This window comes from Annulohypoxylon maeteangense (assembly GCF_022496945.1).
Source record: "Annulohypoxylon maeteangense strain CBS 123835 unplaced genomic scaffold GGS22scaffold_19, whole genome shotgun sequence".
Lineage (NCBI taxonomy): Eukaryota > Fungi > Ascomycota > Sordariomycetes > Xylariales > Hypoxylaceae > Annulohypoxylon > Annulohypoxylon maeteangense.
In genome coordinates, this window is record NW_025953266.1 from 1 (window position 1) to 26,188 (window position 26,188).

The 26,188-nt window shown below is 45.4% G+C and overlaps 11 protein-coding genes across 11 annotated transcripts; 5 read left to right on the forward strand and 6 right to left on the reverse strand.

The window, feature by feature from the left end:
• Nucleotides 1-1,388: 1,388 nt before the first annotated feature.
• Nucleotides 1,389-2,189, forward strand: GGS22DRAFT_192039 (acyl-CoA N-acyltransferase; the record flags this gene model as incomplete). Its single annotated transcript, XM_047965209.1, has 3 exons — nucleotides 1,389-1,498; nucleotides 1,554-1,880; nucleotides 1,943-2,189. 3 exons carry the CDS (start codon nucleotides 1,389-1,391, stop codon nucleotides 2,187-2,189), a joined length of 684 nt encoding a protein of 227 aa, XP_047815242.1.
• A 391-nt stretch (nucleotides 2,190-2,580) lies between these two features.
• Nucleotides 2,581-3,451, forward strand: GGS22DRAFT_57637 (uncharacterized protein). Its single transcript, XM_047967454.1, has one exon. It carries the CDS (start codon nucleotides 2,745-2,747, stop codon nucleotides 3,312-3,314), a length of 570 nt encoding a protein of 189 aa, XP_047815243.1. The 5' UTR covers nucleotides 2,581-2,744; the 3' UTR covers nucleotides 3,315-3,451.
• Nucleotides 3,452-3,461: 10 nt separating this feature from the next.
• GGS22DRAFT_172097 (uncharacterized protein) lies at nucleotides 3,462-4,981 on the reverse strand. The gene has a single exon (XM_047962695.1). It carries the CDS (start codon nucleotides 4,864-4,866, stop codon nucleotides 3,742-3,744), a length of 1,125 nt encoding a protein of 374 aa, XP_047815244.1. The 5' UTR covers nucleotides 4,867-4,981; the 3' UTR covers nucleotides 3,462-3,741.
• Nucleotides 4,982-5,181: 200 nt separating this feature from the next.
• GGS22DRAFT_172098 (uncharacterized protein) lies at nucleotides 5,182-7,031 on the reverse strand. Its single transcript, XM_047962696.1, has one exon. It carries the CDS (start codon nucleotides 6,547-6,549, stop codon nucleotides 5,326-5,328), a length of 1,224 nt encoding a protein of 407 aa, XP_047815245.1. The 5' UTR covers nucleotides 6,550-7,031; the 3' UTR covers nucleotides 5,182-5,325.
• A 247-nt stretch (nucleotides 7,032-7,278) lies between these two features.
• On the forward strand, nucleotides 7,279-10,168 carry GGS22DRAFT_57682 (uncharacterized protein). The gene is made up of 5 exons (XM_047967455.1): nucleotides 7,279-7,406; nucleotides 7,475-7,534; nucleotides 7,599-7,690; nucleotides 7,746-7,897; nucleotides 7,966-10,168. Exons 1-5 carry the CDS (start codon nucleotides 7,370-7,372, stop codon nucleotides 9,989-9,991), a joined length of 2,367 nt encoding a protein of 788 aa, XP_047815246.1. The 5' UTR covers nucleotides 7,279-7,369; the 3' UTR covers nucleotides 9,992-10,168.
• Nucleotides 9,964-11,863, reverse strand: GGS22DRAFT_172100 (uncharacterized protein). The gene has a single exon (XM_047962697.1). It carries the CDS (start codon nucleotides 11,465-11,467, stop codon nucleotides 10,346-10,348), a length of 1,122 nt encoding a protein of 373 aa, XP_047815247.1. The 5' UTR covers nucleotides 11,468-11,863; the 3' UTR covers nucleotides 9,964-10,345.
• Nucleotides 11,864-12,217: 354 nt separating this feature from the next.
• On the forward strand, nucleotides 12,218-15,527 carry GGS22DRAFT_172103 (uncharacterized protein). Its single transcript, XM_047962698.1, has one exon. The coding sequence runs from the start codon at nucleotides 12,923-12,925 to the stop codon at nucleotides 14,927-14,929; it is 2,007 nt and encodes a 668-aa protein (XP_047815248.1). The 5' UTR covers nucleotides 12,218-12,922; the 3' UTR covers nucleotides 14,930-15,527.
• A 25-nt stretch (nucleotides 15,528-15,552) lies between these two features.
• On the reverse strand, nucleotides 15,553-18,162 carry GGS22DRAFT_172106 (X-domain of DnaJ-containing-domain-containing protein). The gene is made up of 3 exons (XM_047962699.1): nucleotides 17,771-18,162; nucleotides 16,437-17,710; nucleotides 15,553-16,347 (listed from the first exon to the last, which is right to left on the reverse strand). Exons 1-3 carry the CDS (start codon nucleotides 17,874-17,876, stop codon nucleotides 16,156-16,158), a joined length of 1,572 nt encoding a protein of 523 aa, XP_047815249.1. The 5' UTR covers nucleotides 17,877-18,162; the 3' UTR covers nucleotides 15,553-16,155.
• Nucleotides 18,163-19,171: 1,009 nt separating this feature from the next.
• GGS22DRAFT_181588 (NAD(P)-binding protein) lies at nucleotides 19,172-20,155 on the reverse strand (the record flags this gene model as incomplete). The annotated part of the gene is made up of 2 exons (XM_047963878.1): nucleotides 19,172-19,621; nucleotides 19,697-20,155. 2 exons carry the CDS (start codon nucleotides 20,153-20,155, stop codon nucleotides 19,172-19,174), a joined length of 909 nt encoding a protein of 302 aa, XP_047815250.1.
• A 1,011-nt stretch (nucleotides 20,156-21,166) lies between these two features.
• Nucleotides 21,167-22,159, reverse strand: GGS22DRAFT_196390 (uncharacterized protein; the record flags this gene model as incomplete). Its single annotated transcript, XM_047965812.1, has 4 exons — nucleotides 21,167-21,304; nucleotides 21,371-21,462; nucleotides 21,544-22,021; nucleotides 22,118-22,159. 4 exons carry the CDS (start codon nucleotides 22,157-22,159, stop codon nucleotides 21,281-21,283), a joined length of 636 nt encoding a protein of 211 aa, XP_047815251.1. The 3' UTR covers nucleotides 21,167-21,280.
• A 697-nt stretch (nucleotides 22,160-22,856) lies between these two features.
• GGS22DRAFT_172110 (farnesyl-diphosphate farnesyltransferase) lies at nucleotides 22,857-25,441 on the forward strand. The gene is made up of 4 exons (XM_047962700.1): nucleotides 22,857-23,214; nucleotides 23,294-24,350; nucleotides 24,416-24,583; nucleotides 24,647-25,441. Exons 1-4 carry the CDS (start codon nucleotides 23,147-23,149, stop codon nucleotides 24,773-24,775), a joined length of 1,422 nt encoding a protein of 473 aa, XP_047815252.1. The 5' UTR covers nucleotides 22,857-23,146; the 3' UTR covers nucleotides 24,776-25,441.
• Nucleotides 25,442-26,188: the final 747 nt, after the last annotated feature.

Here is a 26,188-nt window from a genome sequence, read left to right on the forward strand (position 1 = left end):
AAATTATTATTTAAATTAATCGAAAAATTAATCGAAAAATTAATTTAAAAATTAAATTTAAAATTAATTATTTAATTAATTATTAAATTAATTTATTTATTAATTAATTAACTGTTTTATTAATTAAATAATTAATTTAATTTTTAAATTAATTCGATTAATTATTAAATTAATTTTTAAATTAATTAAATAATTAATCGAAAAATTAATTTATTAATCGATTTATTTATTATTAAATTAATTAAAAAATTAAATTAAACATTAAATTTAAAACTTATTTAATTTATCGTTAAATTAAATTTATTAATTAATTTATTAATTTTTAAATTAATTTTTAAATTAATTAAATAATTAATTTTATAATTAAATTAAAAATTAATTAATTAATTATTTAATTAATTAATTAATTAATCGAATATTTAATATAAAAATTAAATTAAAAATTAATTTATAAATTAATTAATTAATTATTAAATTAATTAAATTATTAATTTAATTTTTAATTTAAAAATTAAATTATTAATTATTAAATTATTATAAAAATTAATTTAATTAATCGTTAAATTTATTTTTTTAAATTAATTAAATAATTAATTAAAAAATTAATTAATTAATTATTTAATTAACTTAAAAATTAAATTAAAAATCAATTTACGAATTAATTTATTAATTATTATATTAATTATTAAACCGATTTTTTAATTAATTTTTAATTTAAATTAAAAATTAAATTAAAAATTAATTAATTAATTATTAAATTAACTTTTAAACTAATTTAAGTTTTAAATTAAAAATTAATTAATTAATTATTAAATTAATTTTTGAACTAATTTTTAAACTAATTTTTAAACTAATTTAAATCCTAAATTAAAGGTTGATTGTTAAATTAACTGTTGAACCGGCATGATTGAATTAATAGTAATTATATAAGCCCTTTATACGATTTGATTGGTTGAAAGCTTCAGATAAGTGGGTCTGCGACGAGTGGGTAAAATGGGCGATTGAAAGCTATACGGTTGCGAGCGCTTTACCACAAACCCCGCTTAAAAAAAATTTCCTACTTTAGTAATTTGTTAGGCCTAATCGGGAACCCTTCCTTATTTTTCCCGAGATAATAACCCTCCTAAAACTCGGGCATTGAAACTTCAAAATGTTCTAAGTTCTAGTTTAAGTCCCATTCCTCAACTTATGCATACCACATACCTACCTAGGTAGTAGGTAACTGCTTCTACATTTGTAAGACGTATGGGTTATATTAACTATAGATGAATGCTCATTAATAGTCGCAGAAAGCCTAAAGCCCAAAACCCCCGTGGCATAATGATCATAAACGCAGACTTTAATGATTTTCATTCATCGTACCTAGGCCCTGCTCACATAAGATCGCAATGAAGACTCTTAAGCAGAGCGTGAAGCGTAGGCGTGCTGCTACAGACCCCATCGAGAGAGCAAACCTAAAAGATGACGAGACCTTCATTAGGGAACACTTCTGTCCTAGGTATATCTTCCGGGTGTGATCGAGTTGGCAAAATGTTCACTGACATAGGAAGTAGCACTCCGACATGGACTGGGTGGATCAATCCGAAAACGGAAGAAAGGCACTCTCTTGATCTCATCCAGTCAGGTAATCTGACTACTGAGGATCTTGAAGCCTGCTTTAGATTAGTCGAAGAAACTAGCCGCGCTGACTATGAGTCCTCTTTAATCGGGTGGAAGCCAGACAAGAAGCTCACCGAGATGAAGTCCCCCGAGTTAAGATATATCATCGTGAAAGATAGTACAGGAATAATACGCGGCTTCACCTCTTTAATGCCAACTTATGAGGAAGGGGAACCGGTCGTGTACTGCTACGAGATTCATCTCAAACCAGAGTTACAAGGGTATATTAATTTGCTGTCTACGATGTTAACTATTGATTGCGTCGCTAATTTCTATTCTGCAGGGCTGGTTTAGGCAGGATGCTCATAGGGTTCCTCGAAAACGTGGCAGTGAACACGCCTCCTATAGAGAAGGTAATGCTTACCTGTTATTTGTCTAATGAGCGCGCTCTTGCCTTCTATAAGAAAGCGGGTTTTGAGAAAGATGAGATATCGCCAGAGCCGAGAAAGCTCCGATTTGGCAAGGAGTTTATCCCCGACTATGTTATCATGAGTAAACTTGTTAGCCGTAGTGGCCAGAAAGAGAATTAATTTTCGGGCTCCTTGCGGTCATTTTAACTTCAAGGTTCTCAGTACCGCGGACTATCGCATGCATTATGCGAGGTTAGCTCATAGCATTATGCGAATATGACGTTCACTGCTTTCCCTTTGCCGCAGACGCTAACGAACAAGGAAAAAGAAGAATCCAACGACCCTTCCAAGAAATAAAAATGTTACCTGCCATACACCAAATACCCCCAGTCTCGGAAGAGGGTAGGAGGGAGACAAGGATGGGGTATACTGGGAAGTAACGGATGGCATCCCAACTAGCATATCGGGTAAAACGCCATGTCGTCATCGTTCGTAGTCCATGTTATCGTCACGTTATACAAATATCGAGATGTCCTCAACTTGCCACACCTTCCAATGTACATACTCTCGACTCATGTCTTACTGATCTTATTAGTCCTCGCACTTGTCGAACTCTAAGTCACCCTTCTAGCCTTAAGACTCCTACTATTATAACCTTGAAGTCATCAAATTTCGAGAACTACCTACCTAGCCTACTACCTAGCCTACTACTACCTAGGTTACCTAGTATTTATCATGCCTCCAATTTTACCCACTTCGATGCTCGAGGGTTTACCCGCCGGCCGAGTTTTAGTCCACGAGCTTAAAAACATTAAACCAACAAGAACGCTACCGAATGTTGTCACCAGAGTTCTCTCCGCCCGACAGCAGGGAACTACAACGGTCGTGACAACTAGTACCGGCGGGCCAACAAATAACCTGTCGGGTGGAGCAATTGCTGGAATTGTCATCGGATCAATCATCGGCTTCCTTTTCCTACTCTGGATCATCCGGTCCTGTATAAACTGGCGCAATCCCGGAGCGTGGGGAAACACCTTCGAGCCTGATAATGAGAAGCCGCCGCATACCCACTATTACGGCGGCTCGACACGGTACCCCCGGGAGATACACGGACACCGTCATCGATCGCACTCGCGCCACTCCCACCGTAGCCCGCGGCGCACCTCGGTCGTGAGCGTCACGAGACCCGCCTACGCCGACCGCCATCGCAGTAGGAGTCCTCGTGCTCCACCCGCAGCTTACTACGCAGACGGAAGGGACGTGCGAAGGTCGGGCGACGGGAGGAGGTATTCGCGAAAATACTAAGCTCACGGCTTATTACGAACAGCGCCATGATGTTTCAAACACAATATGGTGACAATTATGACGATGACGATGATAATGTTAATGGTAATGGTGGTGGTGATGGTGATGATAACGACGACATCAACGGGGTATATACCACGGTGGTTGAAATATGGTTAACTACGTGAAGTCTTATCTACTAGGTAGAAAAGCTTTGGAAAATATTTGGCGAATATGGTTTCTTCGCGAGTGGAGAAGATGGGTTGAATCCTTTTGCAATATTTACGAATTACATGATATGTTAGGTAATGAATTCCTGCTTGTTTCATAAACCTCAATTACGACACTAGGACACCAAATCTTTACTATAAATCACACAGGAGACCTCGCTATCTTTCAAGATAGCCACATAACCGTCGCATTTCACGTAGACTAGACGTACGGGAACTTAGAATGAAGCCGCCTCGGTCGATAACAAGGCTCCATCTTTCAGAACTTGATACTCGCCGTCATCCCACGAGCTCAGAGGTTCATATTGTGGTGTCGATCCCTCGAAGCCTCTAGATCGGTTAGGTCTCAAAGGCTTATACACAGATACCTTCAGCACAAACCGTTCTAACCCACGGAATTGCCCAAGGACATCTTCCCTCAGCCAATCCCAGAATCGCTCTGGATTCTTCGGCTGGCCATATGTTAAGGCCACCTCAACATCGAGTTGTTGAAGACTCGGGAGAGCATCTTTCAACATTCGCATAGCTCCGCGGACGTTCTTCATTTGCGAAGACGAGTCCCAACCATGCGACGGCATGACAAGCGCCACGTGCACAAAGCGCACCCTACTTAAGCCCTCCGGGCTCGCGTTGCGGCAAAAATAACGCGCTATATCAGCGCCAAATAGCGAGATGGTATTGCTGGCATACAGCATATCCAAGACCTCGCCGTACACCACGCGGCTCGAGCGCATTAGATCCGTAGGAAACACCACTTTCTCCGGCTGCACCCATCCCGGTACCATATGGTGACCCTCGCCGCAGATCAAGCGAGATACCGCGTGATATCGCACACAGCCATGGCTAGGAGGGGACACTAGCTGATGAAGCCCCGATCCACCTAGTCCGGTGATGCACCGTAGCGCATTGCTCGGCGCGTCGGTATCGTCGCGGATGCCTTGCGCAGAGTCCCAGCCGGCGGGCCGTGGACCCCAGAACGAGGAATGAGTGCGGACTTGCACGATAGCTGGCCCTACGAGCGCAAGCCGATATATGTGGAGGCGAATCTCGGGCGGTAGGTGAAGGAACGATGTCCGGGCTCTCGCAGTTGGAGGATACGTAGCTGTCTGTGGTGACGATGATGCTGTAGCTAATAATGGCTTTGACTTGGGAAGTCGGCGGGTTCTAATCCGACGGCGGTTATAAACGTCGTAGCCAGCTTCAATAGTCGATTCGGCTGCTTTAATTGAGAACTTGAGACAGTAATACGCCCCCACGAGCGGCCAGAAGCAGGCAGCCACGCAAATGGATGTGCATGCAGATGAAACCGAGGATCCAACTTTCGCTATCATACTTTCTAGCATCGGATCCGATGATACAGAATTGGAGATGGTTTCGTAAGGGTATGTTGATATTTCATGTTGTGGGAGGAAAGATATTACCTAGTCCTAGGTACCTAGGTAGTAGGTGTTTATCTGCCTTTGATGACGCCAAAGGAATAACTGGGTCATGATATGACTGCATGCTACCTATATATAGGACTTCTTAGGACTTCTAGGACTTCCGAAATATTGGCATAGATAAATCATAAGTCAATTTAATATATAACATGTATTATGATCAGATAGTTTTTTTACTAGTCATCTATTATAATTCACGAAAGCTCATTCGATAGCAGCTGTGTGTAAATATGCCATTTAGATTTTGAATGTACATGTATAGGTAGGTAGGTATGGTATATAGGAATTTGCGAGGTATACCTTTCAATACATCTCACAAGATAACACTCGGCTTGAATAATATCCCTTTTGGGACATCCCGACTTATTTTGTATCCGCAAGCCGATGCTTCACCCACAAGAAACGGGAGAACCCATCGGTGCTTTTGGTGGTCTTACCAACTGCGAGATCCGCAGACATCATGGACTTATAGGCATCCGGTCGGAATTCCGCCAAAAAGAGATATCCGGTGCGGACAGAGGTGGTAGACGAGGCGTGTCCACTCTTGGACTGGCCGTCCACGGTTCCGGCATACTTCTTATCTCCTAGAGTCATAACGTCGACAAACATGTTGGCCAAGGTCTTCATCTGGTCGGCCGTGATACCGTAGTTACCGTCAATAAAAGTACGGGCAAACCCAGCAACGTCAAGCGAGCCGTGGTTGGAGTCCTCTCCGCTCGTCTTCGGCATGGTATAACCCCAATCATAGATAGGGTTGCCCTTCTTGCTCTTTTTAGCTTGAGCGCCTCCGCCGTGGAAGAACCATTCTATGCTAGCGCTGATGAGCGACTTGTATTTGTTCAACAGTGTAGGGTTGTCGTTGAGGATTTTGTGCGCGTTGACAAGGTTCAGGAATGCGTAGTTAAACATCATCTGCTGGTTCCAGGGGACAGCTTTCCCGCCCATGTAAGGCGCATCCTTAGCGAAATACATCTTGTTCCCGTCCGAAACGTCTAGAAGCCGCTTTAGGATGTGGTTGCTCATCGAAGCATCTGCTTGCTTGAGATAGGTCTTGGCCCGCTCTAAGTAGGTAGCGCCATAGTTGTGAGGATCTCCTGTAGCAACCTTCTGGTTGTAGAGCTTCTTCGTGTTTAAAATAAGGTAGGAGCAGCTAGCTAGATGTCCAACCGGGTCGCCTTGCTCTCCGCCGGTGGCGATTGGTGTCTTGGTAACATCGTTCGGCCAGACAGGATCAATTCCTCCGGTCCAAATCTTGTGCTGGCCTACTGGAGCTTTCGCTAGGTCGTTTCTCTCCGATAAGACGGCGTCGCAAAAGCGAAGCATTTGGTCGAGAGTCTCCTTTTCTCCAGCTATCTGGTAGACGAGACCCATTGCCTTTGTCTGCTCACCGCTGTGTCCTTGCGCCCACTCATTGCCCTTGTTGGATGTGCCAGGCTTTAGCGTAGTAACGAAGTCGTTGAATGATTTTAACTCATCATCTGTGACGTTACCATCAAAGCTGCTGACTCTCATCTGTGCATGGGCAGCCGAGAACAACAAGCCCCCTAGAATGGCCCTAAGGGCATATGTGCTAAAAGCGCTTCGCATGGTGCAAGTCGATTTCAGAGGCAGTGTAATAGTCGTAGATCTATGATGAAGGAATCAAGAATCCTCAGGTGATGGCGGTATGCGAACTAATGATTCGGAAAGGAGTAAATAGGGAGTACGCACCTGAACAGGTAATTATATATTATATGAACCTGATCGCCGGCCCTTAGACTCATAATGGTAGTCTTCGCTTTGAGTCCCCCTAGTCACAATTCTCAGCTGGCTCCTGGGATCTCATCGTCGCTCACGTCATACCGATGCCGCTTTCATAGGGCAAATGCTGTATTAAAATATCTTCGAGAAGCCATTGGAAATGAAATGCATAGAAGATTTTCATCGATAGTTTGATATATTCTGACATGTTCTACGCAGCATAAACCCTTTATTCGGGTAGACTTTTCAGCTTACTAGTAGAAACTGGGTATAATTATGATATTTAGGAATTAGATATTACCTAAGGACCAAAGGTTCAAGGTTCCAAGGTCAAGGTTACAAATATCATTTATAGAAATGTACATATCATGTCGCTGCATATATCCGTTTTAAGCCTGTCAGTGCAGGGGTACAGGGTGGGAAACTCTGTAAGTAGGTATGTATAGGTACATACCATGTACCTACACCGACTTAGGCACTCACATCGTAGCACGTGATAACGAGTTTCCTTCGCGTTTCCAACACGCTTTGAGCTACCCTCCTCATGTTTCTTGCATCATTTTATCATTTTTCGCCCCACTAGGTACTCGTTTAGGTTTGTATCTGTAACCACTTTAAATCCTCGTTACGGACTTGTCTATGCCTTCAACCGAGCTTTAAGTCAATTATGTGGCTTTTGGAGAACGAAGACGAAGCTCTTGACGGTAAGAATCTATGTCTTTCACCACTTTACTTATTGTTCTTAAGTACTGACATAACTATCATTATCAAGGTAAGCGGCTTTGGCTGCGACCCGGAAAGCGATACCTCTTTGGCCGAACTGTTGCGGAACGTATGCGATTCCTTTCATACGAATATCATGCCTATGAGGTCATCGGCAACTAATGAGAAAATAGCTGGCCAACTTGCTATTAAAGGAGAAGGCGCCGAGAGAGTGTCTCGCAAACACGTTACCATCCAAGTTGATGAGGTAGCCGAAGGAGATGGGGTATGCCGTCCTAAAGATTTGAACAATTGTATCTTTGATTAAATAAAGGTGTTAGGAAATTGTCTCAAGGCGTTCGCGTGTTACTGTCGAAGACCTGGGCTCCAAAGGCGGAACATGGATCAACAACGAAAAAGTCAAGGGTGAAAAGCGTATTCTTTCTCAGGATGTTAATGTCCTTCAGATGGGCTCGTTCACGTCCAAATTTCGGTATGTATTCTTACCCCCCTTCCCCGATTTATTTACGTACCTAGTTACCAACAAGTTTGTATTTTTAGCATCACCTGGTTTCCCGTCGTATTGAGCTTCTCCTTCACCGCCAAAGAAATACAAGCGAATCCCTTATCCAAGCTCCGAGAAGACCTTGAGCAACTTGATATCAAGTTTCTTGCCGACTACGACCCAGCCACCACGCATGTAGTATCAAAGAAAAGGAATGTGCCAAAGACACTCCAAGCCCTTGTCAACGGTCGCTACCTCGTTACTTCGAAGTTTTATGACACCATCATTACTGCTGCAACACCTGAAGATGTCGGTGATGGTGTGGTTACTAGTGCATTGGAGGGAGACTTCGACGCAAACTGGCCAGATGCCATACAATTCCTCCCACCGCCGGGCGATGAAGTAATGCCAAGACCTGTAGAAGCCTTCGCTCCCGATCCCAACCGCGCTGAGATTTTTCATGGCTATACATTTATATTCTACAATAAGAAGCAATACGACAACCTGTTGGGGCCTATAGCAAATGGTGGAGGCAAAGCACTGTTACATGAAGCTGTCGAGGAAAAGACAAATATCGACGACTTCATCAGGTATGCGAAGGAAATCGCTGGAGAGAAAGGCTTAGGAGAATTCGAAGACGGGAGTGAAGGTAAAGGTGTTGTCGTGGTTAGATGGATCCCTGATCCTCCTATGGAATGGTTTAACAACTTTTACCGATCCATCTCTCAGAGACTAGACCAACGGCTCATCGAACAGAAGGAGTTCCTTGATGCCATCCTCAACAACGACGCTAGTAGCTTACGGCGGCCTCTCCAGGCCGATACATCGACTCGTACGTCACGAGCCGAACAACCACCTCCGACGGCGCAATATGTCATGGAAATAGACGAGCATGAACCTTCAGCTCAGCAGCAAAAGCCCCCACCACGAAGACGGGCGAGAGGTCCCGTTAAAAGTCGGTTCAAAGGTTTTGACGTAGATCTGGACGATGATGACTTCCCAGACGCCGCCCCGGCTATCATAGCGCCTCCAACAGCAAACGTAGAGTCATCGCAAGAAGGTCTTTTCGTGTCGCAAGACGCTGCACCAGAAGAACCGGAGGAACCCACCCCCGCTAACCGACAATCGCAACGAAAGCGCCGTGCTCCAGTACCACCGGAGTCTCAGGATACGATAGACAGTTTTGCTCCTACAGCAGCGCAGGTTAAACGTCGTCGCATTGCTGCCGGAGAGGACCCTTTACCTCGACAAACAACACCAGTAGCTCCTGTAATGGAATCGCAAATCCCCAAGGCTAAAACCCCAAAGATTAAGAAAGAGATTGATGTTCTTGATCTGGCGCGACAGCACCGCGAGGAAGCCGAGGCTCGGGCCAAGGCAGAGAGAGAGGAACTTGCCATGGTGCCGGAAGACCTTGATTTGGCAGAAATCCGCCGTTTACATATCGAGGAACCGATAGAAGTGCGGCAAATACCGGCCGTGCGCACACGGGAACAGGATATAGCCGATGGTCGTTGGGATCCTGCATGGAACGGGCGGAAGAATTTCAAGAAGTTCAAGCAGCGACGAGGTCCCTCGGGACGGGCACCACAGAAAATTATCGTAGCACTCGAAGAAGTCAAGACGAAGGGCTTCGGTATTGGCGATGATTACTGGCTAGAAGATGAGAGCCAACAGCGGAAGAGGAAGAAACAGAGTCAGACACATAGTGAGAGTCAGAGTACAGGTGAAAAGGAAAACACAAATAGGCGCTCGAAGGAACTAGAAAGGCAGAAGAAGCTACCCACCGCGATTCTTCCCGCGGTTGACAGTAGTGACGATGAGATCCGTGAAGACCATGATATGGATGACGAGGAGGATGTTGTCAAAGCTCCTGCATCAAGGGCACGAACAACTAGAACAACTAGGGGGTCGCAAACAACATCACAGAGCACATCTGCAAAAACACAGCCTTCTCGAACATCCAAACGTCCGGCACCCCCTGCCAAGGAGCACCCGGCGAAGAGGTCTCGGCTCGGATTCATCGCTGGAAGTGATGATGAGAGTGATGACGGACTGCGCTTCAGGTTTGGGAAGAGATAATGGATTTATTAGCTCAATATATGCCACCCCTATCTTCTGCTGATGTACCTGATTTCTATATGGGTATCACATTTGTATACCTAGCTGCTAGCCTTGCCACGAGCAAACTATGAAAGTGATGGATCTACCTGAACTATCCTAACCGATTGTGAAGATGAGCCTTTGCCTATTTGCTCGCCGTTCTAGTAAATGCCCGACCGACGCCATGCCATGCCATGCTTTATCTCTACCTTCTCCACCGCCATGTCGTTGTCGTGATTAATGATTAACTCCCCTCCCAACCCCCATCTTCCTTCCTCTCTTCTCGAACTTGAAATTTACACTCGGAGCACGTAGTTAGACATACAAAGCGACCTAATCCATAGCATCCATGTCTCCCGTACTCCTAGCCTCGTGTTCTTCGACGAGCAACCCAATCATACAACTCGACAGCATCGTCTCATAATTAACCCAAGGATGTATCTCACCAAAGAGCTTCGACCCATCGCGCCCAGCCACACGCAGCAGCTCGGGCTCCCCGCCTGGGTGGAAAGGAAGATACGGCGTGATATTGTACACACGACCTCCCAGCGCGGTCCAGGCGTCCTTGCCCTTACGTCCTGTCTGTCGTCGCAGCATGCTCGGCGTCACGCGCAGGTATGGCGCACCGGGACCAAGGTTCCTTAGGTCGGAGGAGGGGTGGTTAGCCAGACGCGCCCAGTCCAATGGACTCCGGCCGGGCTCCAATGTCACTTTGCGCGACGGCTTAGCCGGCTTACTGCTGTGTGTGGGAGGTGGCGCAAGGGTTGAGCTACCTGGCTGTCGATCGTACTGGTGCTGTCGATTTGGAACGGGACCGCGAGAGGGTACGCCGAGGAGGGAGCCGCCGCTACTGGGGCTATTGTTTAGGTTGTTGGGTACAGGAGGACGGGGTGGTGGTCGCATGGTTCCTAGTGTAGGCGCGGCAAGAGCTGGCACCGAAGTTTGAGGAGGAGAGGGCGCAGTGAGAGTAGGGAGGACGGCAGGTACGGTTTGGGCTTCGGTGTGGCGCGCGATGGCGGCGGACGAGGCGGGTGGGGAGGCGGAGAGGGAGAATGAGGGTATACTATCCCCATCTAAATTTATTGAGGGTGCCGCCTTAGGCGTTGTTTGCGGGGATGTGCTCGTTTCGTCATGAGGCGGTTGTGTTGTGAGCTTGGGAGGGAGAGATGGGAGAGGAGGAGGTGGCATGGCTGCTCGGTCGGCTGTTTCTGTCGTTACTACCACTTCTACCGGCACCGGTAAGTTTAAAGGCTCGTCGTTCCTTGTTCCTATCGCAATAAACTCATCTTCCCCCCTTGTCCTCGCCTCTGCTCGAGTAGGACGACGTGTTGTTGGCGGCTGTTGTATTTTTGGGTCGCCTCGCCATATCGCCAGTAATGTTTGGATAAATGGCGGCTTCCAGATGGCAGCGTAGACCACAGACGCCAAAATTAACGACAGGCCTACGAGTGCCATAACCGCAATATGGCGGTATGTGATACAACCCCTTTCCTCCTTTCTTTTTCTATGGTCGTTACAGACCGAATGCGGACAAGATTGTAGTGGCTAGCGTAATGTTTTTGTAATAATTTTTTTGCTAGATTTAGACTGCTAGGTGTAGATGACTTCCGAAACTCTTTTTTTCAAAACTTAATCCAAGATAAGAATATTTGAAATTTTCAGTCGTTCAAAGTTTGACTTCTCATGTTGTACAGACGATCCCGGCCGCGGCTCTAGCCGATAGATCGCGATAGATAGAAGGGAAAAAAGGAATGTCGCCAGGTAGTGGTGCAATTAGAGCACGGTTCGAATCAAAGTTTACAGGGGACAGCGCTGTTAAATTTAGTCCACATGTCAACCTTAATAGTTCCTATTCATAGGTACTCTTGTTATTAAATCCCCCCCTAACTATGAACTGCGGGGGAACTGGTGGGCATTTTCATAGCACAACCTATGCTAGCGCATGAATAAACAATCTCCATATTAACTGACAAGAAGGGAGTAATTGTAGATTTACACACGTTAAACACGAAAACATATGTATTTAGACGTATGTTTAGAAAACACGGAACGTCATATTTTTTTCTGGGGCATTTATGTATGTTTCCCCTTTCTCTTGGGTAGGTATGCACTCAAATTAAATTTCTGAAGAAAAAAAAAATCCAATGTTCCTCATCTAAGTCATTTCTTCTTTCTCTTCCCACCCTCTCCTATTGCCGATTAACGCTTCTTCAAATGTTCCCGTCTTCCCTTGGTATCTATCTACATACAGACAACTTCCGAGGTCTTATAATTATTTATCTCTATCGTATATATACATCGAGTAGCGGTATCGTTGTATCCGTCGGTAGCTTCCCGCGAACCTAAAACGTTTACACTACCTCTAGGTAGTACATTCTTTAGTTCAGTCGCAGCTGTCTTTTAGGCTTTGGATAGGCTTGGATAGACTTGTCTCATGTATAAGTGGAGACCTTCCTCCGTTCAGCCTTCATCGTATGCACACCAAACATGGGTTCGTAATACCGAATAATTAACTCTTTAAACTAAGCACAACGCGACTTTCCTCCCTCGTACATACAACTCACACAACAGCCTCTAGTCACACGCGCTCCTAATTCATACCGCCAATCGACGACAATCAAACCGGGTTTGAAAAGGTTACCTTCTACCGAATCTCTAACATCAATTGGATCCAGGACAACGAGTAAGGGTCCGGGTACGAGCAAGGGCACAGGATTCAGTACGGGCACAGGAACAGGGGCAAAGACAAGACCGACAATAATTACTACCACAACCGCCACGGTCGCCAAGACTACCATAACAACAGCTGCTTCATCATCCTCCGCGTCTTCAAGAGCAGTCCTCAGGAGACGAGACCAAAATGCTGGACCTGTTACAGGGCTACCTTTGAAGGAGCTAGGAACAGGAAATATGCCCTACGACGCACCTTCATCCCCGCCTCCACAATCAAATGCGAACGCGAATAGAGCGCAGATGCCATCTCTCAGCGCCGCCGCCGCAAGGGCCGTGAATAGGAATCCCCTAACGCCTAAGATCGCCTCCAAGACACAGCAAACGTCCACCTTAGCAACTATCGCAACGCCTACGAATCGGCGTCAGCAACACCCTGCCCTAGTTACCGCTAGCCGAGAAACCCCATCCAACCGGTCAGTCTACATCGAGGATTCCTCGTTCGTTCCTCACCTAAGCAGCAACGTCACCCCCCGTTCTGGCTCGAGACAAAATCGTGTTGACAGTGCTAATAGCACGCCGAGTGGTACTCCCAACCCGGAGCGGTCAGAACCTTGGGATCCTAGGTCTAGTTTCTGTCTACCGAGTCCAAGACTCGACGGAGACGCCATGAGGAGGTCGGCCGCTTCCTTCAGCTCTATCTCGCCCGATGCGGGTGGGCATGGAAGATACGATGCATCTCATAATTCGGAATCCAAATTCTTCCATGCGAGCGATGTAAAGCCTTCCCGCCCAACATCTTCCTCCAAGGTAGCCCAAGCCAAAGGTCCAACATTTTTTTATGCCAACGGCAACACGATAGAGAACAACAAACCTACTTCTCCAACTTCGTTCACAGCCAGCCTTAGCCACTCGCAAGATAATATCTCCAGCAAATTTATGTATGCCAATGGGACCCCAGAGATGCGACATACCCCGACACCTCCGATCTCTCGTAGCTCGGGTTCGGTAGTATCGATAGCTCCTAAGCCATCTACTACGCGCCCGACAACAAACCCCCCTGGCGCTAGCCACGCTCTTGCGCAGAGGCCCAGCTCTCCAGCAAAGTTGTCATCTCAAGTCCCACAAGCATCATCTAAACCCAACAATACAGGTCGTCAGCAGGTTCTAACTGCGCCCCAGTTAGGGCCGTCCCCTGGACTCCGTCGATCTAGTACCGGTACGTCGCGAGTAGGCGGACATTCTCGCACTGGAAGTTTGGTGAAAGGAGACCAGTTTTCTGCTACCCCGAAGCTGATGAGCGCTCACGTGTCGCCAGAGGCATCTCCTCCTATAACTGTGCCTTCCACGCCCGCTCCTTTAACTCTGGCTTCGATAATACAAGCGGCCGAGGATTTTGCAGAGGACGAAGAGTCCGAAATGCCAGATGAAATTGGATCCGGTTTGCAAAGCCCCACCAAATCAGTTCATTCCACGGAACCGGTCAATGAATTAGTTGCAAATGCGAGACGCGAACGCAAAGTTCAGGACTTGCAGATTACAAATGCATCTCTCGAGGCTATCAACAGGACGTTAGAACGCCAACTGCGGAAGCAAACGGCAGAGCTGAGAAGATTTCGACGTTTGTCGCGTGCCGGCCGGCTTTCTTTGCCATCTACTCTTTCTGGCCGAACATCATTGGATGTCTTTTCAGAGCATGCGATAGGGACGATGGTCCTTTCCGACCTCGACGAACAGTCCGAAGTAGAAAAAGAGGAGAAGGAGGGAAAGGAGGACGAGGAGGATGGTGGAGAGGAGTCGTCTTTAGAGAGCGATTCAGCATCTGGATCCCTTAGCCCGAGTATCGTCGCGGAACGAGACGCAAAACATAGAAGACGAGATGAGGAACGACTACAAGTTGACTTATCTAAACATCAGCAACTACTCATCGACTCGCAGAAGATAAATCAGAGCATCAAAAGGTGTCTAGACTGGACGGAGGAGCTCATCAACGAAGGCAAGAAGGCTCTCCAGACACATATCAGAGCTAGTGATGTTGAATTAGGTGGAAGAGTGCTAGTAGTAGATCCATTAGACGATGATGACGATCGACCCCTAACTTCGGATGGTTCTCGCGATGACACCTCTTCGATGCTCGATGAAATACTCGACGAGAAGTCTCTAGAAGGTGCAGGAAGGTTAGCAGGTTGGAATTTTGAGCGGCAGGATAGGGATAGCGGCATAGAACTCCCTGCTGATGGAGGCTAGAGTCTGAAGGTTGCGAGTATTTCGCAGCTAGATCATACTAATATTCTTACGACAGATATATATCTTTTTTCTATTTTGGATACGATTCGTTTACAACATATAAGACACCAACTGCAACAGCTTCGGGGTTATATCACCGTACGGAGCCGCTTCATTATTCATTGGATTCCACAATCACCATTTTCTTTGTATCAACTGTAACATCAACGGATACCCCAAAAATCATCACGGAAAGGCGCAGGGTCAGTAGACCAATCTCCACACCACATTGACAGAAACAAAATTTCCTACCCAAGTCTCATAATGATACCCCAGAATAATGAATCAGGAAGCCGAAGAGTACACACGCCCAACATAGAAAGGATGAGAGGTAGACGCCTAAAGAAGGGTGAACGCGAGTTCTATCAGGATCTTTTTTCTTTGGTGGTATCCAGATACATACATATGTCGACTACATGAAGGTATTGCCTTCAGGGGTGTATGCAATCGAGGCTACCCACCAAAAAGTGCTCGGATGAATCAGGTCGGCGGGTTGATAACAGTCTAGCATGCATGAGACTCCGCATAGCAATTGATGCTTCAGCAAAGCAACACAATACAATTCAAGTTATTCTATAAATATCGTATTGAAGTCTTCTCATGATCCTCTGCCTATCTAGGTACCTACCCAAGTAACTGTCGCGTTTCAAGAAACCATCTTTCGTGCTTCGAGGCGAAAGGTTGGGTGAAGGGTATTGCCTACCTACCTAGGTATTATATATTTATAATTACTTGCCTTTAAATGAATAGTCATGCCTTTCTCACAAGCGACTTGATAGCAGAGATCTCTACCAGGCGGTGAATTCCAGGGACGGTGAATTATATCTCTGAGTAGAGATGATGTGGGCGTTCATAACTAGGAGAGCTCTTCCGTCTCTTACCAAAGCCGCCCCGCAGATCAATTTACAATCATCGACGTCTTTATGATCTGTCCTCCACGGAGTTAAGTGTCATAACACTTATACATCCTTATGCCCTTCTTCGTCCTTTCGATTCACTAGCAACTCGAGGTTGTTAGTTTCCTATTTTCTGTCCAACGCAAACCTGCCAAACCGTTTGGCTAGCACACGCACACAAAGGTTGAGCCTTGTCTCAACTTCTCCGGCGACCAGGGAGTCTCCCCCGACACATGCTCACTTCTAGTACAGCCTTCTGGAGGCTGTCAACCCTCAGCGTCACGTCATCCGCTAGGCACTTTCCTTGTCCGCTTCGGCAGGAATGTTGCCTGCTTCTGCCGCGCTGGTGCTTTTTGGCTTGGTAGAGTCCTTATCCTTGTCTTTGCCTTTCTTCTTAGAGTCTTTCTCTTTCTTGATAGCCGCCTCGGCAACCAACTGTTCGAAAGCCATGTAGTCACCTTCTTCCTCGGGTGTCCTCTGAGCCTGTTGGTTCCTAAGTAAGCATACAACTTTTTAAAAGACGTAGATAGATAGGCTTCAAAATTTTGTTGGGGGTGGGGAACAGTGCATACCTTCTGGAAGATGTCGGCAATAAGTACCAGAGCTTCTGCGCGCTCTAATCGTTTGTTTAATGGCACCTTCTTGTCATGGAGCACAGTATCGCAAACTTCACGCAAAACGCTCTGAATCTCGAACTTGCTGCCTCTCCAAGCCGCGGTGAGGATCTTGCCGGTCACTCTGCGTTCATATTCGACCTTCTTCTCGTCGGTCCAGTCCTCGCCACCAGCTTGCTCCATACGTGCCATTTCCTCCATGGTCTGCTGAGCGTCGATGGCGGAGGATATGGTATTCCAGGTATCCTTGACAAGGGCACCCTTGTCCTTCATACGGCTGAAGAAACCACCGATACCAAGAAACTTCTGGGATTTAAGAAGAGCCGTGGCTTTCGATAAGTAGACGGCACCGATGGCATGCATAATGTCAAGTCCAAAACTCTCCATCTTCAGATTCTCAACCTCGAGACGGGTTTTTGCCTGGAAAGCCTTAGTAACGTCAGAGCCTTTATCCGTCTCGGTCCATACTGAGAGACGGTCGATAAGCTTGCGAGTGAGGGTGTCGACACGCTCTTGACGGATTCTGGCGCGCTCCTTCTCGTATGCAGCTAGCTGTTCGCGCTGTTCCTTAGTTAATCCGCCCTTCTTTTTTTCTTTCCTTCTCAAATCCTTCTCTTCCTCCGTCTGATCCATCAAGTGCGCCTCATCTGCCGGGCGGTCCATAAGCGCAGGCCTAATTGGTATGGCATGTCTCGAAGGCGTCGAACTACCGGGTGTTGAGCTACCGGGTGTAGGAGCCCCAGGAGTCGAGACACCAGAAGCACTGGGAGACGGTGAAGCGACGCGCGGGGGTAAGTTGGACTTCTCCGATGATGTTTGGTGATGATTTGCGGCGGTCTTGCCTTCGGTGGCCGGTTTCTCAGGCTCGTCTTCGATGATGACAGTGGGCGGTGTGCCGGCGGCAGCAGACGCCTTCGCGCTTTCTCGCATCGCTTCTTCTGTACCAGGGAATTCGGCGTCGTCATCCTCACCTTCTTCCCCAGACATGGTGATGTCCATAGTAGTAGTAAGGTCCTTCATGAGGCTAATCTCGCCAATCCAGTCGACGAAGGCGTCACCGCCAAATATGCTACTAAAGAACTCGGAGGGGTCAACAAAGCCTTCGGTAGGCTTGGCACTATCCTTGCCATATTTATCGTAGGCTTTTCTTAGATCAGAATCTGAAAGTACTTGGTAAGCCTCTCCGATATCCTGGAATTTTTCATGGGCAGTCGGATCATTTGGGTTCTTGTCTGTATAGAATTTGTTAGCAAAGCTCCAAGAGTTGGTGTGGAAATGCCGTATGCGCGAACCTGGATGATGGACAATGGCAAGCTTGCGATAGGCCTTCTTGATTTCCAGCTCTGTCGCAGTAGGCTTGACGCCTAGGACATCATAGTATGCCGTATCAACCACCATAATTCCTCTTACTTGTCGCAAAAGGGAATGAAAGGCGTCGAGGGGATTGAAGGGTAACTTTGTTGTATGAAGTTGCGGGGATTTGATCGACGATAGGATGATAAATTGATAGGATGATGGGATGCGCGGGGTGTCACTAATGAACTTTCAAGATAGGATGAAGCACGATGAGGGGGGAGAGGGATTCAAGGCTCGACGAATGTTAGAAAAGAATTGGGTATATTATTTTCAGGAGTTGGGTCCAAAAAGATAGACGGAACAATTAGACGTCAGGTAGTAAGTAAATGGCAAACGGAAAAGGGAAAAAAAAGAATAAACTATGACGAATGTCAGCCTAGATCAGCCCTCAATTAGGTACTGCGTACATAGTTGGGTACATTCATAGCTAGTACCAGCAAGTATCCATAAAAGATCCCTATGTGGCATAGCGTTACAGTGCCACATTGTTAATTATATACAGGTAGGTACCCTTTTAGGCACCTGCCTTCTAAGATAGAACCTAGAAGCCGTAGGAAGTGCGAGATCTCAGCCACTAATTCTAATGGATATGTACAATACCTGCATGTACCTACTGAATAAGTAAGCACGTATATGTATGTAGATACTCACCTCGTCTCGTCAAGGACATATCCAGTCTATCCAATAGATAATTGCTATAACGAGATAGGACAAGACTTCATAACCACTTGAAGAATGTTTTGTCATGTACGTCAATAGGTACGTTATTATACGTCTCGTACTTCGTATACCTAAGTACCTAGTAGTGCCTACCTACATGCATGTAGATACTAGATACATATAGGTACCTATTTATAGATGCACGCAAGTAGCATCGAAGTATTTAGTATATGTAATGGCGGGGTTATCTTAGGACTGGACTATTAGTAGGAAATACCTGCCCTGCCATTTCTGGAAGTGATAGGTCGTAAAGATCCCAACTGGCAGTCTCGATTATCCCATGATATTCTAGGTACCTATACTACATGTAGGTATATTTGTATGTATATTGAGATTTATACCTACATGTATTAGTAGGTAGGTACAGCATTACTTACATACATAAGCGTTCTCGTGGGATAAAAGAAAAAAAACTCGCCGTATGTAACTTATGTAGGTAAAAGTAACTAAAATGTAATTAACTCCGTCTATCCCTAACACCGTTTAATGGCCTACCTGCCTAGTAGGTACGTTACGAAAAGGTGAATATACATATGCAGTACACCGTGTAAAGCTAGATCCATTTTAGCTGCCTTCAAGGTTCTAACCGTCGAAGATCCAACACAAGCTTAACAAGCTTATTTAACCCCTGCAGCTTTCATCCTCTCAAAGCACCGTCTATAAGCCTCATGAACCTCAAGCACCGAGTAGTTATATTCTTCCAGCTTCTTTTCCAACTTCGTCGTCTCCAACAAGCAGTTGCTGCGCCCGGCCTTGAGCACCTTGGCCTGTTCCTCTACGCTAAAGTTCTTCCACGTGAAATCTGGACGAATGATTTCCTTGAAGAGTGACAGCACCTCGTTATGGCTGATAGCTCCCGGGTTGGTGAAATTATAAACTCCAGTATCGTTATGTTCAGCCATCAGTATAGATGCCGGCAGAAGATCAGCCAAGATCGTATTGCTATTCGGGATGTCGACCACACGCTCATACCTGCTAATCTTCGTAACAAAGCTGCGCGGGTGTAGATCATCTGACACCGGCATACGCAAGCGGAGGACGAGACAATTCGTATAGTATTTTATGATCTATAAGTTGTTGCAAGCCAATCAGCTTAACCTTCCTACTTTCTTTTAGTGTCGCCTCCGACAGCGTTATCTCACCTGTTCGACATGGCCCTTGATCTCGGAATAGAAACTACCGGTGAAATTGGCCGGGTCTGTCTCTTTATATCCAGGGCCTCCAATGGGATGGGTATCGTCGTAATGATAAATGCAGCCAGTGGCGAACACGGTGCAGTGGATTCCAGCGATAAAACAGCAATCTGCTAGATTCAAGGTCCCGGTGGCATTGGAACGTATCGTCATCTCCTTATGATCTTCGCACCAATCGACATTGGGGCGACCGGTGCAACCAGCACAGTTCAAAACATGGGTAGGTTTGATCCTATCCAGCTCTTCCTTAACATTCTCACGATCTTCCATACGGACAGTGGTCGTGAATACTTCTCTGCCTTGATCCTTTAGAATTTTCTCCAGATGGCCTGCAATCCAACCCCCACCACCCCAGATGAGAAATCTGGTTCTTTTGGAGCTATGGCATTCCGTTGCAGGTATGTTCATTGTATTGACGTTATCACCAGGGACCGTGATAGTTCGGGACGGCATAGACGACAAGCAAGCGAGAGGATACCAGTTTAGCTTAATATGGTAGGTACTAAGGGTAGGTAAGGAACTTCGAAGAACCAATCCAATTGACTACTCAGATACAATACATTTGTAGATAACCAGTTGGCTTGGAGGGAGTTTAAAAAAAAAAGCATGAAATAATTATGTTCAATCCAAGGTAAAGAACGGACGAGACCAAATCAGTAGCAAATATAAATTAGAGTCAGTATAAATATGTACATGTATGGAAATATGGAAATATGGAACTTGGAAGTACGGAAGGAGGAAGATTAGGTTATGGTAAGACACGTAGTGCTAAGTGCTAATTAGGTAGGCCCGTAGCTTGCCCCTTTTGAGAGTCTGTTAATTGCTAATGGAGGGGCAAAATGTCTTGGTGGTGTAGTAGGTTCCGGCTGATCGGCATTTTTGTACTTCATTGTTGGTAATAGGTAGGTAACCACCTTAATATGTACATACCTAATAAAATGGGGGCTTTTCATATTTATATAAATCTAAGATATGATTTTATAAGGTAAACTTCAAATAAACGAGATATGTTAACAGTAAAATAATTTTTTTAAAAAATAAACATGGATGTTAAAATGTTTAAATGGCACGAGTAATCGTTGTAAGTAATGAGATATCATTGAATTACAATGTAAAACCTCGTCATCTGTTTCATATTGTTATACAAGTCACTCGAGAGCGACAAGTCCCTATAGCTCGTCGTTTTTTACCGATGTAATACGAAAGTCTCATATAACGTGTGAATGTATTACACGATAGTCATTTACTTAACCAGTTCCACCGTGTGTATGCAGCTAATAGACTTAGGAAAATGATAGAGGAAGACCGACGAGATGCTGAGACTAGCTCACCCCCCAAGATGGCAACATCCATGGATGTATAAACAGGCCCATATTGGCTGGCTGTCCTAGAAAAGGGATGCAAGTGTCCTGGTCGAACAAGGATTGTACTACAAATTAGGTCGTGACACAATAAAAACTGTATGTCGACTTGGATGTAGATAATGAAGGCCGTCTAATGTCCAGAATGATTTGCAGGACACAGAATGAAACTCTAGTAAAGGCTAGTTTGGGTACCCTAGAGAGATGGATTAATATTTATTGCTTGAATTTATCTATAAAAAATCGGTAGAACAACACTTACCTTCGTTATATTTGTCTTGAGGCCTTCTGCCTCCATAGCCTTCTTCAAGCATACTGCCTCGTATGCGCTAGCTGCAAGTATAGATGCGTGCACTAATAATATGTTAACAAAAGTATCAATCGCAAGACGAAAATAATATTAATAAGAATAAGAATTTCTTTGATGATACATACTGCGGAGAGATCCATCCCCTTGAGAAATGGATACCAAGTAATCCTTCAGGTCAGAATAGTCAGCCTGACGCAAGTTGTGGCCGAGTAGACACATCCGACGAAGTTCGAGAAGCTCTCGACGAGCTATTCCATGTAGGCCTCCGATTTGGCGGAACCACCGTCGAACAACCGGGATGGGTGCATCCTCGGATGGTACCGAATCAACAATGGGCTGAAATGCCTCCTTCCAAGTTGCGAAGCGCTTCACACGCTTCACACGCTTCACACCAGAATCAGCTGAATCAAGGGTATTATCCGGAGCAGCTCGTTTAGTGCCGGTGGTGATAGAGCTGCCTGTATTTCCCGACAGGACATCCTCGGTGGGCTGGATAGGCTGGGTAGGGTCAGTAGATAGATCGGTGGTTGTCTTGTGGCCATTGTTTCTGAAAGCCACGGACGAGGTTGATGGCGCCAATCCAAGGGCGAGCGATGGCTGGCTCTAACTAGCCGTCGTAAGCACCAATGAGCTGGGGGCTGTTGCAATCGGAGCGATCATTATAGTAGAGGCATGCGTGCTCTCTGTATTTTCTGCGACCTCCGTGATCTGCTGATGGTCCATAGATCCTGAAGACGGCATGGTAATATTAAAAACGATAGAGCGGTAGAGTGACGGGTTCGTAATAGTGTAAAAGAAAAAAATGGGTTGTGAATAATCATTAAGAATCTTAATAAGAAAAAGAATTAGCATTAACGGAACGTGAATTTGGAGAAATAGAGATGATGTAGGTATGTAGCAAGGTAACCCCTCAAGAGTTTTGGAGAAGCTAACAGGTGGATTCAAATTTGACCGTACACTTACCCCAATACCTATGGACTTAATGATATTTATATATACGTATAACAGTAATAAAATACATACCTCCTCAGGCACTTTTTAAAAGTAATATTATATTTACTATTGATTCTCTAAATAATGAATCTTTGGAAGATACTACTAGGTAGGTAAGTAACGATACGATCTACCTATCTACGCAGTACCTCATTATTACCTATCTTGTAGGATAGGTATATGTATGTGCATGCAAACCCCCGCAGTGGGGCTAGTTTGACTACCTAATATGGTCTAGTGAGCTGATCAGACCAATTGTGTCTTCGTCGCAACTAGCCAGACAGCCAAAGTCTTTTTTAAATCGAGCGGACCACAAGGTTAATCCCCGGATCCGCCAATCCAATCGCCGATTCGCTGATGCTTGTAGTTGAAATTTGATGTGGAGACTAGCTTAGATTTCTTCTGCCCGTCTCTTCAATGTCGGCATTGCTCCAGGATAAAACTAATTTTCTACAAAATATAATAATTCCAATCTTTTTCATCATAACAACAAAACGCCATCCTCTTTTCATTCACACCATAGCTTGCCTATTGTAATAATTTTAACACATGGAGATGTCATCTTGAATATTTATAATCTCGATCTACCCTATCTGTCCTAGGCTTTGATACCAAATCGTGGTCCGTCGTTTATTGTGGCGACGCACATTTGATACCTTCCCTTCCCCTTTAACCATCGCGAACCTGTCTAGGTATTCGCTCACCGCCACCTAAGAACTCGACAAAAGCGCAAAAATGGGTGGCCTCAAAGATGTCCTCTATTTTATGTTCCATCCTAATCAACTTCGGTCAATTGTACAATGGTAAACAAAGCTCACCATATCCATCTTTGCTCCTATGTAGTGATGTTATATGTCACTAACTCCATGCTTCTCGTCGTAGGAAACTCTGGCATGAACCAGTCCACAGTCGCGATCCCTCCAAGGAGGCACCTACTTTAAAATCATGCTTTCACTTTCTAAACATGACGAGCCGCAGCTTCGCCACTGTCATCCAGGAGTTGCAACCAGAAATGCTTGTACCTATTGCCCTCTTCTACCTTGTCCTGAGAGGGCTAGATACCATCGAAGACGACATGACGCTTTCAGCAAAGACTAAAGAACCCATGTTGCGCGAGTTTTCCAAATATTTGAAGATGGATGGTTGGACCTTCAACGGTAGCGGGCCTAACGAGAAGGATCGCGAACTACTTGTCCATTTCGATGATGTAGTCGCAGAACTGAAGAAGATCGATAAGAAATACTACGATGTCATCGAAGACATCACCATCAAGATGGGTAACGGCATGGCTGATTACGCCCTGAACGCCGAATTCCAAGAAGGCGTCAAGACGGTTCCCGAATATGAGGAGTACTGTCACTACGTCGCTGGACTGGTTGGAGAGGGTCTGACGCGTATTTTTGTCCAAGGCAACACGGCCAATCCTGCACTACTTGACCGCATGGAGCTTTCTGAGAGTATGGGACAATTCCTGCAAAAAACTAACATTATTCGTGATGTTCACGAAGACTTCGAAGATAAGCGGAGATTCTGGCCCAAGGACATATGGAGCAAGTACGTCGAAAAATGGGAGGATATGTTCGACCCCAAGTACCGCACGCAGGCCCTAAACTGCAATTCCGAGATGGTTCTGAATGCGCTGAAGCATGCGGACGAATGCTTGTTCTACATGGCCGGGATTAAGGAGCAGAGTGTCTTCAATTTCGTCGCAATTCCGCAAACAATGGCTATCGCTACACTCGAGCTTGTCTTCCAGAACCCTAAGATCTTCTATAGCCACATCAAGATCACCAAGGGCGATGCATGCCACCTAATGATGCAATCAACGCAGAACCTCCGGGTGGTGTGTGATGTATTCAAGACATACGCGAGGAGGATAGCGAAGAAGAATGACCCGAGAGATCCGCATTACCTTGAAATCAGCGTGGCTTGTGGCAAGGTAGGCCTTCTCGTGGTAGTTGACGTTGAACGACCCAGGAAAAGCTGACCCAGTTCTGAAAACAGATTGAGCAATTCATCGAAACCCTCTTCCCAACACAAGACCCAAAGAAACTACAAGCTGTGCAGGATGCGCAGGGACAGGACAACGACCAGAGCCAGAACGATTTCTGGGAAGCTCTATTATTAGTCGCTGCCGTCGTCTTCGTGCTTGTGTTTGTATCTGGTATGATGGTATGTGACATATCTACGCAAACAATAGGTCGTGCTATACATCAGCTAACAAAGTCCAAATAGCTCGGTATCGCATGGTACTTCGGGGCAAGGTTCGATGCCATGTGGGACAAAGAAGCTGCTTCTACCCTCAAGGCCGCCAAGGCCGCAGTAACGCCCACCCTAACTCCCCTGGTTCACGAGGAATTATAGTGTACCTGGTAGGCACATCGGGTTTTCATGTTTGCATGGCGTCATCGAGGATATATACTTAACGCGAGTTGTGTCAACAACAGGATTACTAATGAAGAGTAGCTGGTTACGCTGTCATGTTTGGAGGGATCAAACATGGCGAATGTTCTACGAGTTTTGTTACGCCCCTGATAGAATTCTTACTAATACAGACTAATGGATACTATTCAAATGCATAGATTGTACTATGCCAGTCTCACGCTACCTGAGTGACGACCTCAGAATTCAAGGAAATTGAAGAACAAGCACGGATGTCAAATTACAGTTCAGTCTATTTCAATGACTGCGACTGTGCCGAGAAGTGCTGATATTAAACCAAACATGACGAGGAGTACCGAGTCCAACTTGGCTCGCAGGCACACGGCTGGCTTTTGAACTTGATCAATGTCAAGAGAAAGTTCCCTGTCGTGGATCGTCAACATACTGCCGACTGATATGTAATTTGATATTACAAGCCAAAAAGAAATACGTTGAACAATCACCACTCAAAGGAGTTGACCCATCCCGCTAGGATACTTGCCGTTGGTATTGGAGATTAAAGAAACTCATCTATATGTAAATTGTAATTAGAGGGGAAGAAAAGTAATGCGGAAATGTGAATGCTATTTGTTAGTTCCTCGGACCAGGTCGTATTCGAGGCATCCAATGTATTTGGATCACGATCTATCGGCCAGTGGGCTTACCTTATAAGGAACTATATTCACTATCATTTTATATGCAGATTTAGAAATACCTAAGCTTGACACTTACTCCCGATACGGGGAAAAGCACCGTTGGCGGTAACGACGCGTGTGTCTTGTGTAAGTTTTTTTTTTTTTTGGCGGCGGCGGCGACTATATCACAAGAGGACCTGTCACAACAAGATCTGATGTTTTGTAGTTGAAGAAACGGCTAATTAGTAAGTCGCAAGAAACTACCTACATACCTGCATGTATCTGATCGTGCGGAGTCCGAAACGGTAGCGGCGGGCTGGGCAGGATAAAGCTTTCGCGGCCTTTTCCGCCAAGATATGTTTCATCTTCAAGAGTCTCAAGACGTGGTCCATCTAAGATCTTGGCTTCAATATTTTGTCTCATGTCTCATGTCTCACTAGGTATTGCGTAAACCCCAATAGCCTTCTGAGAGGTATGATTTGGTGAGCGTACGTCATGTTTGAATTTGTGATGAAGCATTAATAATCGCTGGTGGCATGCTTCGTACCTATAGGTATTCAACTTCCTACGTATTTGCTTGGTAGAAACTTACTCAACTCGTCTATGCGACTCGACGAAAAATGTAAAGATTTTTAAAAGCTCGTGAGGTACATCGTTGAGAGTTATGTGGAGGTATAAGAGCATACCTAAGGTACCTAGTAGTTATTGACCCTGGCTGTGA